We start from the raw sequence: 14,823 nt of genomic DNA on the forward strand, positions 1-14,823 counted from the left end.
GAGGAGGAAGGGTGGATGTGTTTGGTCTTAGTGCTTTTTTTTTTTTTGCTTTTTTTAGGGCCAAAGGTGCGGCATAGGGAAGTTCCCAGGCTAGGGGTTGAGTCAGAGCTACAGCTGCCATCCTACACCACAGTCACAGCAGTGCTGGATCCGAGCCTGGTCTTCAAGCTTCGACACAGCTCAAAGCATCGCCAGACACTTAGCCCACTGAACCAGGCCAGGGACCGAACACACATCCTCATGGATCCTAGTTGGGTTTGTTAACCACTGAGCCACGAAGGGAACTCCTGGTCTCAGTAATTTTTTTTCAGCTTTATTACTGTTGTTGTTAACATTGCTCTGACTCACTGTCGACACACACCACGGAGACACAAAACTGGCTACTGTCTGATAAGTCACTTTGCAGAATGTGGTGGTAGCTTAGTTTTCCAACAGTGGGTCTCAATTTTTAAAGTTGCAAGTACAGTATAAACATAGATGTAGAAAGAAGGAATGCAATGGAAGCTTGAACTTCAATATAAAAGACCTGATTAGGACTCCGTGGGGGTCTACAGATTAGAATGATCTTCACTCAGGCAAGAGCTTGAGATGACGTGAGGGAGAGGCGTCAGGTGTTCAGAGCGCTGCCTGAAGGCTGCAAGCAGGTCATGGGACAAGAAAGAAATGAACAAGCAGGACAAATGGATTCTGAGCAAAGGGTCTGAGTAAGAAGGTAAAGAGGCTGAGACGAGACTGAAAATACAATTAAAGATGTAGCTAAGAAACCGATGTTTTGATAGGATGAAAAAGACAGCTGGGAGAGAACAATGAGGAATGGAATGACAGTTTTAATAGGAGACAAGGAGTTCCGGTCGTGGCTTAGAAGTAGTGAACTCAACTAGTATTCACGAGGATGTGGTTCAATCTCTGGCCTTGCTCAGTGGGGTAAGGATCCAGCATTGCTGTGGCTGTGGTGTAGGCTGTAGATTCAGCTAGGATCTGGCGTTGCTGTGGCTGTGGTGTAAGCTGGCGGCTACAGATCCAATTCAGCTCCTAGTCTGGGAATTTCTATATGCCATAGGTGAGGCCCTTAAAAAAAAAAATTTGTTTTTCTGTGGTGGCATATGCTTCTCCAGGCCACCCTCCTCCCTAGCGCTGCCCAATTTCTTCATGCAAATATCTGTTTGCTTTTGGTCAACAGCCTAGGATAAGGATAGCCTCTTTCTTTTTTCGGTTAATAACATAAGTGTTAATCCAGTCATGCAAATTTTTTTTTTAAATTGTAATCCCAAAACAAACACAAAATACTCAGAAAGTACTAGAGAAAGTTAAATAGTGCTTCTGACCAATCTTAAAATATTATGGGCCTTCAAAAATTGTTTCATAAACCTATTCTAAAATAATCTTATAATTCATGGCACTCAGAATAAGAATGATACTTTTAGCCAAGTCAATTCACATCTGCATTGGCGAATGCTTCAAAATTTTATTTGGTTGTAGAAGGAAGACCTAGAGAAAAAAGATTTTTTTCTGGATGGAAGTTCAGCCAACTCTGCATCATCCAGAGACTGACTCTCCAGCGTGTGAAGGGAGGGCCCTTTGTTTCTACTCTTGCTCCTTGTCCTCCTCCTTCCTGCTGCCACCTTTTGGCCATCTTATTGCTCCTAAGTATTTCTCCACCTGAGAGGTAAGTGGAGACCAGAGAGATGATACTAAAAACTGTGGCTTTTTATTGAGAGCTTGAGCAAAAGTCAAAGAGGAGGTTGAAACAAATAAGTTTTCTGGATAACTTGTGGTGTTCAATTATTTGTGCTCTCGTAGTACTGCTGCTCAAGTGTGAGTGAGATTATGGAAATAATACAGGAGATGGTTCTCTGAGCTCTATCTCTCTTGATGTCCTTGGGATTTGGAAATGATGACAAGTTACCTTGTTTAAATTATGTTTCAAGACAAAACTAGTAATGATAAAATAAATGGAGTTTGGTAGTAATATGAATACATATCTTGGAAAAAAAATGATGCACTTTTATCTATCAAAAGGCTGTTATTTCCTGGCACGAGAGAAATGGAAGACATCCTATCCCCTCCCTTCTATCATACCTCAGCGTCAATTTCTTAGTCGCTTCCCCCAAATTAATAAAGCTAGAGTCAGATGTTCTCCGTGTCATCATGCCTGAGAATAACTCTGGCACTTTTAGGAGCTGCTCTGACTCTTTCAACCTCTTTGAGAAACATATAATGTTCTAAAATGGGGGCTGACAATCTTTTTCTATAAGGGGCCAGTTAGTAAATATCTTAGGCTTTGTGGCCCATACAATCACTTTCACAGTTACTAAACTCTGCTGCTGTAGTGCAAAAGCAACTCAAAAAACAATATGTAAACAAATGGACGTGGCTGTTCCATCAGACCTTTATTTATAGACACTGAAATTTGAATTTTTTTTGTCTTTTGTCTTTTTTGGGCTGCACCCTCAGCATATGGCGGTTCCCAAGCTAGGGGTCTAATCGGAGCTGTAGCCGCTGGCCTACACCAGAGCCACCACAGCAATGCAGGATCCGAGCCGAGTCTGCGACGTACATCACAGGTCATGGCAACACTGGATCCTCAACCCACTGAGCGAGGCCAGGGATCAAACCCGAAACCTTGTTCCTAGTTGGATTCGTTTCTGCTGCGCCAGGATGGGAACTCCTGAAATTTGAATTTCATATCATTTTCATGTGTTATGAAACCTTATTCTTCTTTGAATTTTTTTTCAACCACTTAAAAAAAATGTGAAAACTGGAGTTCCCGTCATGGAGCAGCGGAAACGAATCCGACTAGGAACCGTGAGGTTGTGGGTTCGATCCCTGGCCTCACTCAGTGAGTTCAAGATCCAGCGTTGCCATGAGCTGTGGTGTAGGTCAGAGACGCATTTCCGTGAGCTGTGGTGCAGGTCAGAGATGCGGCTCAGATCCAGCGTTACTGTGACTGTGGTGTAGGCCGGCAGCTGTAGCTCTGATTAGACCCCTGGCCTGGGAACCTCCTTATGCCTTGGGTGCAGCCCTAAAAAAAAGCAAAAGAAAAAAAAAAAGGAAAACCATTCTTAGCTCATGGGCAATACAATAATAGGGGGCAGGCTGGACTGGTTTGTCGACAGCTGCTCTAAAGTAAGAATCTATTACGGCACTTTGGAGATAACTGAAGAATTAACCAGGCAAGAAAATGTGTCAAGCCTCAACCCTGCTCTTGCAGGAAGCATCGAGTCTAGTGTAACAGGTCTTTTCAACTGAAATGGAAGACTCTTAAATTCAGACAAACTAATAGAACCCACCAGCCACTGCCACTCCCAGCTGCTACAAAACGGGCAGGCAGAGCTAAGAGTCACAAGGCTTTGGAATCGAACCCTGGAGACTCAGCTGGTCCCTAAGACTTGTTTAATCTCAACAGCAGTGGAAAATAACAAGAGGTTGGCTCTGAATCCAAAATACTGTTTGATACTGGCAACGTAATATAGTTGGAGGAAGCTCCTCTAGGGTTACTTTGAACTGATTTTTGCTGGACTGAAATAATATGATGGCTTGGATTTGCTTTAAAATACTTAAAAAAGGAGTTCCCTTGTGGGGCAGTGGGTTAAAGATTCAGCGTTGTCATTGCAGCAGCCCAGGTCACTACTGTGGCATGGGTTTTATCCCTGGGCCAGGAAAAAAAACAAACAAACAAAAAAACAAAAAAACTTAAGGAAGATGAAACAAGATTGCCAAAACTGAATTAAGGAATCTGGATAATGGGTAGGTATCTAGGATTTCATTATACTATTTTTTTTTAACCTTTGCATACATTTGAAAATATTTAAAATAGTATTTCAAAACCAGACACATTATTTGGCATTACAGAAGTTGTTTCTTTCTATATTAAAGGGAAAATTTTTCTTTTTGCCCGGCATTTTTCTTTCATTCTCCTAGAAGGCACATAATATATTTTGGAAGAATAACTGGTTGAATAGATGGATAAATGGATGCCTGTGTGTGTCTCATCTTTTTCTTCTCATCCATTTAAACCTGGGGCACCAGGAATACACTGGAACTTACCTCCACCAACGGCCAGAAATATGATGAGCTGGTGTGACAACCATCTCAGTACCTCAAATGTGTTTACCAATTTGATGGTAGTATGATTTTATTTATTTTTATTTTTTTGCTTTGTAGGGCCACACCCATGGCATATGGAAGTTCCCAGGCTAGGGGTGAATTGGAGCTGTAGCTGCCGGCCTGCACCACAGCTCAAAGACAGATCCCTAACTCACTAAGCAAGGCCAGGGATCGAACCTGGGTCTTCACGGATACTAGTCAGATTCATTTCCACTGGGCCACAATGGGAACTTCAGTGGTACAATTTTGTATTTTGATATTATTCTCTATTTAAGAATCGTGATAAGTAAATGCATTCACTACTTCTCACAAACCCTCCGTGAAGCAGATGCTCTACCCAGTTCATAGAGTTAATAAGCCCTGGACCTGACCACAATGATACAGAATCATAAAACTTCAGAGGTGGAAGGGAATTTAGAAGTTATGGTAAACTTCTAAAGTTGGAATTCTACTAAAGTTGAATTCCACCTCCATTCTACCTAAAGTTGGAATCCATCTATAACAATTATCCATTTCATTTTTTTGGTACTGTTCTAAGCCCTGGGAATACAACAGTTAAAGGGAAAAGAAAAGAAAAATGCCCGTTTACATGGAACTTACATTCCAGTGGGGGAGAAATGTAATAAATAAAAATACGTCTGAGGTGAGGAATTACACCATGAGACTATCTAAGGAAAAAGAATTCTAGCATTGGAAACAGCAATGACAAAGACCCCGGGGCGGGAGCACGCCAGCATTCCAGGAGCAGCAGGGAGGCTCAGTGTGGCTGGCACTGGGTGAGAGGTGGGAAGAGGACTCCGAAGGTAGGGCGCCTTGTGGGCCGCTGTAAGAGCTGAGGTTCTTACTCTGCAATGGGAAGCTTAGGTTTTCACAGGATCACGACAGCTATGGTGTTGAGGAGAGACCTCAGAGAGGCAAGTTAGGAGACTAATTAAGACAATACTGCAATGATCTAATCAATGCATGGAAGCAGTGGGGGGTGGAGAGAAGTGGTCAGATTCTAGAAATACTCTTTTTTTTTTGGTCTTTTGTCTTTTTAGGTCTGCACCCACTGCATAAGGAAGTTCCCAGTCTAGGGGTCCAATCAGAGCTATAGCTGCCAGCCTGTGCCAGAGCCACAGCAACGCCAGATCCAAGCCGCATCTGCGACCTGCACCACAGTTCACGGCAATGCTGGATCCTTGACCCACTGAGAGAGGTTAGGGATCGAATCCGCAACCTCATGGTTCCTAGTCGGATTTGTTTCTGCTGCACCATGACGGAAACTGCAGATTCTAGAAACACTTTGAAGACAGAATTGACAAGATTGGCTTATGGAGCAGATGTGGGGAGTGAGAGGAAAAGAAGCCTAGGAGGAGTTCAGTGCTTTTGGATCGATGTGACGGTCACTGAGAAGACTGGAGGAGAAGCAGGTCGGGGCAGGAGTGGAGAAAGACAGGGATTTGGTTTTGGACAGGGGGAGGTGGAGGAGACTTACTAGCCACTGGCGTGCAGATGTCACATAGGCAGCTGGCTGTCTGTGCAACTGAGTTCCAGGCTGGAGATAACAGTTTGGGATTCACGGGTATGTGATGAACACCTGGAAATGGTGAGGTCACCTAGGCAGCGAGCGACTTGGAGAACAAAAGCACAGGCCCGACCTCTGGGGCACCCCAACATTTGGAAGTTGGGAAACAGGGGAAAAAGAGCCATGGAGACTGAGGAGGAGGAGTAAGTGAGACAGAATGGTGTTCTGGAAGCCAAGGAAAGACAGTATTTCAAGGACAGCACGATCGCCTTTGTTAAATGTGCTGGCAGGTCAAGTGAGATGAGCAAACCTGATTCTCTGCATGGAGGGTTCCTGGTAGGGAGAGGAAGTGAAGACAGAAAACTGCTCTAAGGAGTTTGTTGTAAAGAGAGGCTGAGGAATGGGACAGTATCTAGAGGGCGATGTACAGTCAAGACCAGGGTTTGGTGGTGGTGTTCTTTTTAATTTTCTAAAGATTAATTTTTTTTAGGGCCACACCCGCAGTATATGGAAGTTCCCAGGCTAGGGGTTGAATCGGAGCTGCAGCTGCCAGCCTACACCACAGCCACAGCAACGTCTGATCTGAGCCATGTGTGCGATCCATGCTGCAGCTTAAAGCAATGCTGGATCCTTAACCCACAGAGCAAGGCTAGGGATCGAACCTGCATTCTCATGGATACTAGCTGGGTTCATTTCCACAGAGCCACAACAGGAACCCCAGAGTTTTGTGTTTTTAAACAAGAGGACCTACAGGGTATGTGCGTTTGGACAGGAGTGAGCAGGTGGGAAGAGACACGGAGGAAGCAGCAGCAGAGAAGGAAACTGAGATGTGGGGTAAGTTCTGCTGGCAGTGAAGACAGTGGTGTGTTTTTGCAGTGTATCATTCATGGTCATAATTAAAGTAAACACAAACTTTCAGTTCATGGAAATAATATGCAACTTTTTTTTCCTATCCAAGTTCACAAGAGGCCCTGGCTTTAGGGAATGACAGTGAGAGTGAGTGGCTGAGGTGGGGTGGATGACAAGATCACGGGAAGGGAGGTGAAGGGGCTGAGAGGCTGAGGTACTGGAGAAATCGTACACCTGGATGGTGAAATCTCCAAGAATCCTAAACAGTGGTCCTAGGGAACGTGAGCTGGGAGCTAAGGTCTCAGCTTCTGCCCATGGGAACGCTGCCTGGGCTGAGAGTCCCCAGTGCGTGGGGCGCCTTCTACTTCAGGACAGATACAAGTAGAGGAAACGTCTTTCTTCTTAAACCGAGTGCAACTCCATCACCTAATACTCCCCAAAGTGCTCCTTGTCCAGTCCTCTAAAACTATTCCTGATGAAGCTAATCTCTGTGACTTAAGACAGTTCTTGAAGCAATTGGAGATAGTTTCAAGTGTTTTCTCCTCCAGGAAGGACACTGACAGGTCTTTCAACCATTCCTCCTGTATCACGGTTTCCGGGACCTTCACTATCTTGGTCGCTCTCTTTGGGATACATTTGATGTATTGATTTCCTTGGGGGTAACGGAGTCAATGACATAATCTCCTGACTTCTCTTCTGCTGTTCAAACCACTACAGTAATTAGTAAATATTTTATTTGCCAAGGTGGGTGTGGACACAGCATTGTTATTGAGCAACAGCAAAACAACTTATACAAGTTACACAAAGCTCCACAGTCTAGAGCCTTCCACCAGCCCTAAATCCATAGTGACAGAGAGCAATGTTACGGCAATGGAATCGTTGACAAGAAAGACCATTACAGTGTTAATGCTCCTAAGACAGGGCAGAAGACACTATGAATTGATGTGTCAGAAGGAGTACTTACGAGAATATCAGTGTTTTCAAAATAATTCCTCCAGTATGGTCTGATTTTCCTCTGTCCACCAATGTCCCATACATTCAGTTTAAAACCTTGTGATTGTACACTTTTGATGTTAAAACCCTGAAAGAGAAACACCAAGTTTTACTAGGCTTTGAGATCATAATTCTGACAAAGTTATATGTAGCAGCTATGTCATTTATTAATTCTGAGATATTCTGCCAAATGTGACACTGATGATACTGAAAACAGCTTGCTCTGATAGGGAAGATAATAAATGCATTTATACAGGCTTAGGTCTTTTAGGTTGGAGTCAGTGTTGATGATGTCATGGGTATACGCGCACATGAAACTGCTAAGGACAACATGCTATAAGAACAGCTCTGGGAGTTCCCATTGTGGCTCAGTGTTAACGAATCTGACTAGGAAACATGAGGTTGTGGGTTCGATCCCTGGCCTCCCCCAGTGGGTTATGGATCTGGCATTGCCATGAGCTGTGGTGTAGGTCGCAGGTGCAGCTTGGATCCCTTGTTGCTGTGGCTGTGGCGTAGGCTGGTGGCTACGGCTCCGATTAGACCCCTAGCCTGGGAACCTCCATATGCAGAGGGAGATGCCCTAGAAGAGGCAAAAAACACCCCTCCCAAAAAAACACCAAAAACAGCTCTGACAGTCAACACAGACCACGTCCCTTGATGAGTCCTCAGGATGGTGAAATTTAACAGGACATTACGTGTAGCTAAGAAAAACCAAAGCTGACTCTGCAGACTCAGCAGAACAGAACAAGTGCTAAGTTTAAAAAGAAGCAAAGGCTATAACCTGGAAGACAGGATCCTTTAAGAGCAGCTCAAAATTAAAGAAATTTCCTCACATGGACTGATCACGGAAAGGAAGGAGCTGAACTCAGGTCCTGAAGGGGGAGGCTGGTTTGTAATTGGAGTAGCGCCCTGTGGAGGGAGGTGAGCCTGCTGGGACAGTGTGTTCCAGCACTGAGTGGCGTGCTCAGTATAGGTGGTAATGAACAAACAAACAGGTGGGCATTTGAAACTGTTCTTGAATAGGTATCTCTAATGAGCTTGAAAAGAAAGCATTCATTTTCAGGACAGTGACTCGAGGTGGAACTTTGGGAAAGCTGAGCCAGTAAGGGGCAGGCAGAATGGTGAGCTGGGGGTTGGCATGCAGAGAATCAACAGGAATTTGGGGGCTGGAAGAGAAGGCATTTCATGAGGAAGAATTAAAAAAAAAAATTCGGGGAGTTCCTGTCGTGGCACAGCGGTTAACGAATTCAACTAGGAACCATGAGGTTGCGGGTTTGATCCCTGGCCTTGCTCAGTGGGTTAAGGATCCGGTGTTGCCGTGAGCTGTGGTGTAGGTCGCAGACGTGGCTCGGATCCCGAGTTGCTGTGGCTGTGGTGTAGGCCGGTGGCTACAGCTCCTATTGGACCCCTAGCTTGGGAACCTCCATATGCTGCGGGAGTGACCATAGAAAAGGCAAAAAGACAAACAAACAAACAAACAAAAAAACCCAAAATTTGGGAGTTGCCTAGTAGCCTAGTGGTTAAAGGTTTGGTGTTGTCACTGCTGTGATTTGGCCTGGGAACTTCCTCATGCCTTGGGCAAGGCCAAAAAAAAAAAAAAGGGAAACCCAAAAACAACAACGACCAAAAAACCTCACAAAAATCTTTTTGCAAGAATGATATACTGAAATCAGGATCTGAAGATCCAATCAACAGCTTGCCCCCCAGAGACATTGTTTTTCATCCAGAATAACTGGAGTTAAGTGGGCTTCTGAATGTGTCCATAAACATGTGCCTTTTCTGGGGACTTCCTGTCGTGGCTTAGCAGGTTATGAATCTGACTAATATCCATGAGGATGCGGGTTCCATCCTTGGACTTGTTCAGTGAGTTAAGGATCTGGCGTTTCATGTGGCTTGGATCCTGTGAGGCTGTGACTGTGGTGTAGGCCGGCAGCTGCAGCTCTAATATAACCCCTAGCCAGATGCCACAGTTGCGCCCCCCCATACAAAACACAAAATTGTCTTTTCTGGCAGCTTGCCAACACACTACTGCCTCACACAGAAGGACAAGGCACAGGGCAACAGTACAGGAAAACCGCCACCCAATTTCCACTGAGGACAGTCACTAGAGGATAACTGGATGATGCTGACGACAGCTCCTCTAAAATGTCAATGACTGAATAAATTAGAAGTTTAAGAACTGTTAGGGGAAGTGGCTTAAGCTTATTGGAAAAGATAGCTTCATTCTGACTCACTGATAAAACCACTTTTCTGTGTTTAAAAATTCTGCACTTAACTATACTATTAAATGTCAAACCCAGTAACAACAAAATCTCTTCTGAAATGAAGCAGGTAGTAAATAAGAGTAAATTCTGGAATTTGACTGTATGTGCCACCCGCCTTAAAAGACTGTAAGTCATCAGACCCAACCAACCTACTAAGAAATTATTCTAAGGAAATAATAATGAATGGATACGAACATTTAGAGACGTGTACTGTATAAGTATTTACATGCAGAACAATGCAGAAAGATGTTCAAGATACATTAAGTGAAAAAGATGATACAAAACAGTATATTCTCCATAAGTCATTTTTACTTTTTATTTTAAATATACCCATCACACACGTGGAAAGAAAAAAACCCACATATAAAAATACATTCTTAAATATTAACAGTGGTTGTGTCTATTATAGGTGATTTCTATTTTTTCAATTTTACTTATTATACATTCTAAATTTACTACAATGAGCATCTATTAATTTTTCTAATATAAAACAAAATCACGGAGTTCCCCTTGTGGCTCAGTGGAAACGAGTCTAACTAGTATCCATGAGGATGCAGGTTCGATCCCTGGCCTTGCTCAGTGGGTTGAGGATCTGGCGTCGCCATGAGCCGTGGCGAAGGTCGCAGACACAGCTCAGGTCTGGTGTTGCTGTGGCTGTGGCATAGGCCAGCAGTTAGGGCTCCCATTTGCCCCCTAGCCTGGGAACCTCCATATGCTGTGGGTGCGGCCCTAAGAGCAAACAAAAAAGCAAAAAAAAAAGTGTGTTTTAAAAGACTAAATACGAAAATTCGACATAATATAATAACAGACTCACAACACAACAAATAAAGCCTGAAAGTTAGAACTGGAAGTTTGGGTCCATAACTTGGTTCATTTCCATGACACAGCATGAAAGTTCTCATTCTAGGAGTGCTCTTGAGAGAGACAGCCTATTGCTAATACTAAAAAAAGACCTTAGCCCCTCTTTTTCTGGCAGAACTCCTGACACAATAATATGTGTTTTCAGCCCTTCTAGTCTAGACTACTGTAATTTGCTCCTCTTAAGGCTATACATTAAATTTGTTCAGAAGCTGTAAAATTCCTCATTTGGTAGCAGTTGTAAGAGCTGCGAATCAGTAGGACTCACTGGCCGTGAAGTACACGTACCAGCCTGATTCAAACCTGATGCCAAGCTCTTATCAAGGGAAAGTGACAGAAAATGCTAAATAACTCTGGTTTTGCTAAAATCTCTAGTGCTCAAATACTTTAAAGTCACAAAGACCAAAGGGGCTGTGCTCCTAGTTAGGAAACCCGAAGCCTGGCCAAAGGTCAAGCTTTCTCAGGATTTCCTGCAGGGAAGGAGGCCTAAAGAAACACACTAGAGTTCTTCTAAGCAGGACCTGTTTCCAACTTCCATGCTGGGAGCACCACCATCTTTGCATTTTGCTTGCTGAGACTTAGGAGGGTTGATGAGGCTGGATTTTATAATATAGTTAATTTTTTTTAAATTAAAAAACCTGGATGTATATTTGTACTTATTAAATCTGAAAAATACACACTAAAAGTGGCTTTTCTTGGAGTTCCCCGTGTGGCTCAGCAGTAATGAACCCAACTAGTATCCATGAGGATGTGGGTTCGATTCCTGGTCTCACTCAGTGGGTTAAGGATCTGGCATTGCCGAGAGCTGTGGTGTAGGTTGCGGACAAGGCTTGGACCTGGTGTTGCTGTGTCTGTGGCACAGCCCAGCAGCTACAGCTCCGATTTGACCTCTAGCCTGGGAACTTCCACATGCTGCAAGTGTGGTGTTAAAAAGCAAGAAAAGAAAAAAAGAAAAAGTGGCTTTTTTCATAGTACTCTGGTTTTTTCACTTATACTTTTTCTGTGCACTTCAGTGATGTTAAGTACATTTACTGTTGTGCAACCATTCATTGATCTGTCATGCACCCACCCATCAAACTTTTTCATCTTGCAGCCCTGACCATCTGTGCCCATTAAACATTAACTCCCATTCCTCCCTCTCTCCAACTCCTGGTAACCACTATGTTACTTTTTGTCTCTCTGAATTTGACTACTCTAAGTATCTCATATAAATGGAATCTCTTGATATATTTTTGAAATTTGAGATTAAACACTGCATAGACTTTTCTCAGTCACGAAACTTACAAATGGACAAAAGTCCATTTTCCATTTGTCTTTCATACTGCTGTTATCACCTTCTGTGTGTCACCCAGGTCATCGGGGGCAAGGCAGCACTCACCTGTGTAGGTGTGATGTGGCTGATGTCTTCAGATGCCAGCTGCTTCAGAAGAGTGGTCTTGCCAGCATTATCCAAGCCCAGGAGAAGGATTCTCACCTCCTGGTCTGGTGCACTTTTCAATTTGCGCAAAATTGAGAGTAAGCCCTTGAACAAACATGAAGAAGAGAGATTACTTTGGGGGCACTGAATTTGATATTACGGGATATCAGAACATCTTCTCCTTGGAAACATTCTCAGTTGTGGAGAGCTTACAGTATTATTTTTCCCTTTAATGGCATTTATTCCACTTGCTTATAAGTTTTGGCCGAAATACTTTAGGAAGTTCAGCAATTTAATACATAGCCTGGCTTATTCCCGTTCCTCCTATTAATCCAGCTTAGCAGTCACCCCAAATCTCCTGGGAGTATGAATTACTAACCAACTCATGTTCCTAAGGCCTTTAGATATACACTTAGAGCAGAGCACTCATCACATTGAACCACAGGGAGTTGATTTTCGTATTTTTCTCCTTTATGCTAAAGTGAAGTTGCTTGTGGGTAAGGACTATAGCTTTCATCTCCCATAATGCCTGGCACATATTTGATAGACAATACATGATAGTTGTCAATTTAAACAGAATTAGCCACCCACATTAATGCAGTATCTTAAGGCACTTTACAAAAGGGTATATAAAATTGTACTCAGGCTCTCTAAGACTTTACTTCAGTTCTTAGGTTTAAAACTTCATCATTCAAAATACTCTACCATCATCTAATGTTCACAAGACCCCCTACAGGATAGCTGCACGGTATAGATCATCTCTGTTTTCCAGATGAAGAATCTAATACAACAGAAAAGTTAGGGAATTGAAAGGTTACTTCAGAAGCAAAAAACATCAAAATTTAACCAGGGTATTCTTCACTAGTAATCTAATATTTGTTTCTGGTTTTCTTCTTCTTCTTCTTTTTTTGGTCTTTTAGGGCTGCACCCATGACATATGGAAGTTCCCAGGCTTGGGGTCAAATTGGAGCTGCAGCTGCCGGCCTATGCCAGAGGCACAGCAACACCAGATCCAAGCCTTGTCTGTGACCTACACCACAGCTCATGGCAATGCTGGATCCAACTAGTATCCTGAGTGAGGCCAGGGATCAAATCCGCATCATCATGGATACCAGTCGGGTTCGTTACCACCGAGCCACAATGGGAACTTCCTTACTATTATTCTTTCAATGGATGGAAATAAGGCTTCTTGTTTTTTCAGCTAGGAACATAACAATCTTTTAAGATAGTCATTTGTTCTATCTTGCAGCTGACAATCATTTTCCAGTGAGGCATGGCTACAAGAACCAAAGAATCCCAGAGTTTAAAGGGCATATAATCATTTCTCCCAGCCCAAGCAGAAATTCCTTCAAACTGACTCTTAGAATTATATAAAATGGTTGTATTTTTACCCACATTGCACCAGGCAATAATTCAAACCAGTCCGTTCCCTAAGATCAAATGATAATTCTATGAAATAATTCTCAACAATTGAGTCTTTGGACAATGATATGCAAATATGCATAATTATTAAGAATTCCTCTGGCTTCAGAGACCCTTTGTCTACCACTTTTAATTCTGTATTCACACTGACCACATTAACCTCTCTATGCCTCAATTTTTGCCAGCAATAAAAAAGGAAGGTTTAGTTTAAGACAGACAGACAAACTCTATCCCAAAAGATGTGGGGACAAGAGAATGAATAGATTTGAAACAAATATACAAAAAAAGATAAGCAGATCTTTTCTTTATGGCATATTTTTTCCTTTGTTTTTATCGCATCTGGGCTTGAATTATTTGACAATGTTCCTTTTTTAAAACTCTATTTATGAGCAGTCTCCCTGGCTTCTATTAGCTATTGCAATCACTCATTTATAATACCACCTTTCAGAACAGTTAAAATTAGAATTCTAAGATCCTCAGGGGACTAGTGATATAAAAAGGCTAAGAACAGGGAAAACACATTGTACTCTTCTTCCTGAATTCTTGGTCTGATGTCCTCATTACCCCTTCTGATAAAATTCAATTTCCCCCCACCCCATATCTGTGACATGCAGGCCAGGGATCAAATCCCACATCATAGCCACAACCTGAGCCACAGCAGTGACAACTGCCAGATCCTTAACCTGCTGAGCCACTGGAGAAGTCTCAAATAAAATTCTGAAACAGGAGTTCCCATCATGGCTCAGCAGTAACTAACCTGACTGGTAACCATGAAGAAGTGGGTTTGATCCCTGGCCTTGCTCAGTGGGTTAAGGATCTGTCATTGCTGTGGCTATGGTCTAGGCCAGTAGCTGCAGCTGTGATTCAACACCTAGCCTGGGAACGTCCATATGCTGCAGGTGCTGCCCTAAAAAGACAAAAAAAATAAAAATAAAAAAAATAAAAAAAATAAATAAAACAACTGGAATGTATCACATTTGTCCATTAAACAATAGTACAGGTAAAGTTCTTCTCACACACGATTTACTAGTGTAGGAACTGTGAAAGAAGGTCTGTTTACTATAAAATACTTTCAAGGTTCAAAATAAATGTTTACATTTTTCCTCATGTCTCTTAAAAAATCAGAAAACACAAATATTGTTTTCTGGATTTCCTGTTGTGGCACAGTGGAAATAAATCCAATTAGTATCCTTGAGAATGTGGGTTTGATCCCTGCCCTTGCTCAGTGAGTTGGGTATCTGGTGTTGCCATGAGCTGTGTGGTGTAGGTGGCAGACGCAGCTCAGATCCCCTGTGGCTACGGCATAGGCTGGCAGCTGTAGTTCCGATTGGACCCCTAGTCTGGGAACTTCCATATGCTGCTGGTGTGGTCCTAAAAAGCAAAAACAACAACAACAAAAACGCAAA

General features: G+C 42.9%; 1 protein-coding gene across 2 annotated transcripts in view; it reads right to left on the reverse strand.

Moving 5' to 3' along the window:
• Nucleotides 1–14,823, reverse strand: part of ARL3 (ADP ribosylation factor like GTPase 3) — a 38,971-nt gene that overhangs the window by 18,877 nt on the left and 5,271 nt on the right. Inside the window, exons 1-3 of one of the 2 annotated variants that reach the window (XM_047760216.1) lie at nt 12,701–12,721; nt 11,957–12,100; nt 7,428–7,544 (exon numbers count right to left, since the gene is read on the reverse strand). In XM_047760216.1, the coding sequence (XP_047616172.1) occupies nt 7,428–7,544; nt 11,957–12,100; nt 12,701–12,706 (267 nt within the window). In that variant the 5' untranslated portion in view covers nt 12,707–12,721. Of the gene's footprint in view, nt 1–7,427; nt 7,545–11,956; nt 12,101–12,700; nt 12,722–14,823 lie in introns of those variants that run through there. The other variant, XM_047760217.1, reaches the window with a different exon arrangement.

This window comes from Phacochoerus africanus, chromosome 15 (assembly GCF_016906955.1).
Source record: "Phacochoerus africanus isolate WHEZ1 chromosome 15, ROS_Pafr_v1, whole genome shotgun sequence".
In the NCBI taxonomy this organism is placed as follows: domain Eukaryota; kingdom Metazoa; phylum Chordata; class Mammalia; order Artiodactyla; family Suidae; genus Phacochoerus; species Phacochoerus africanus.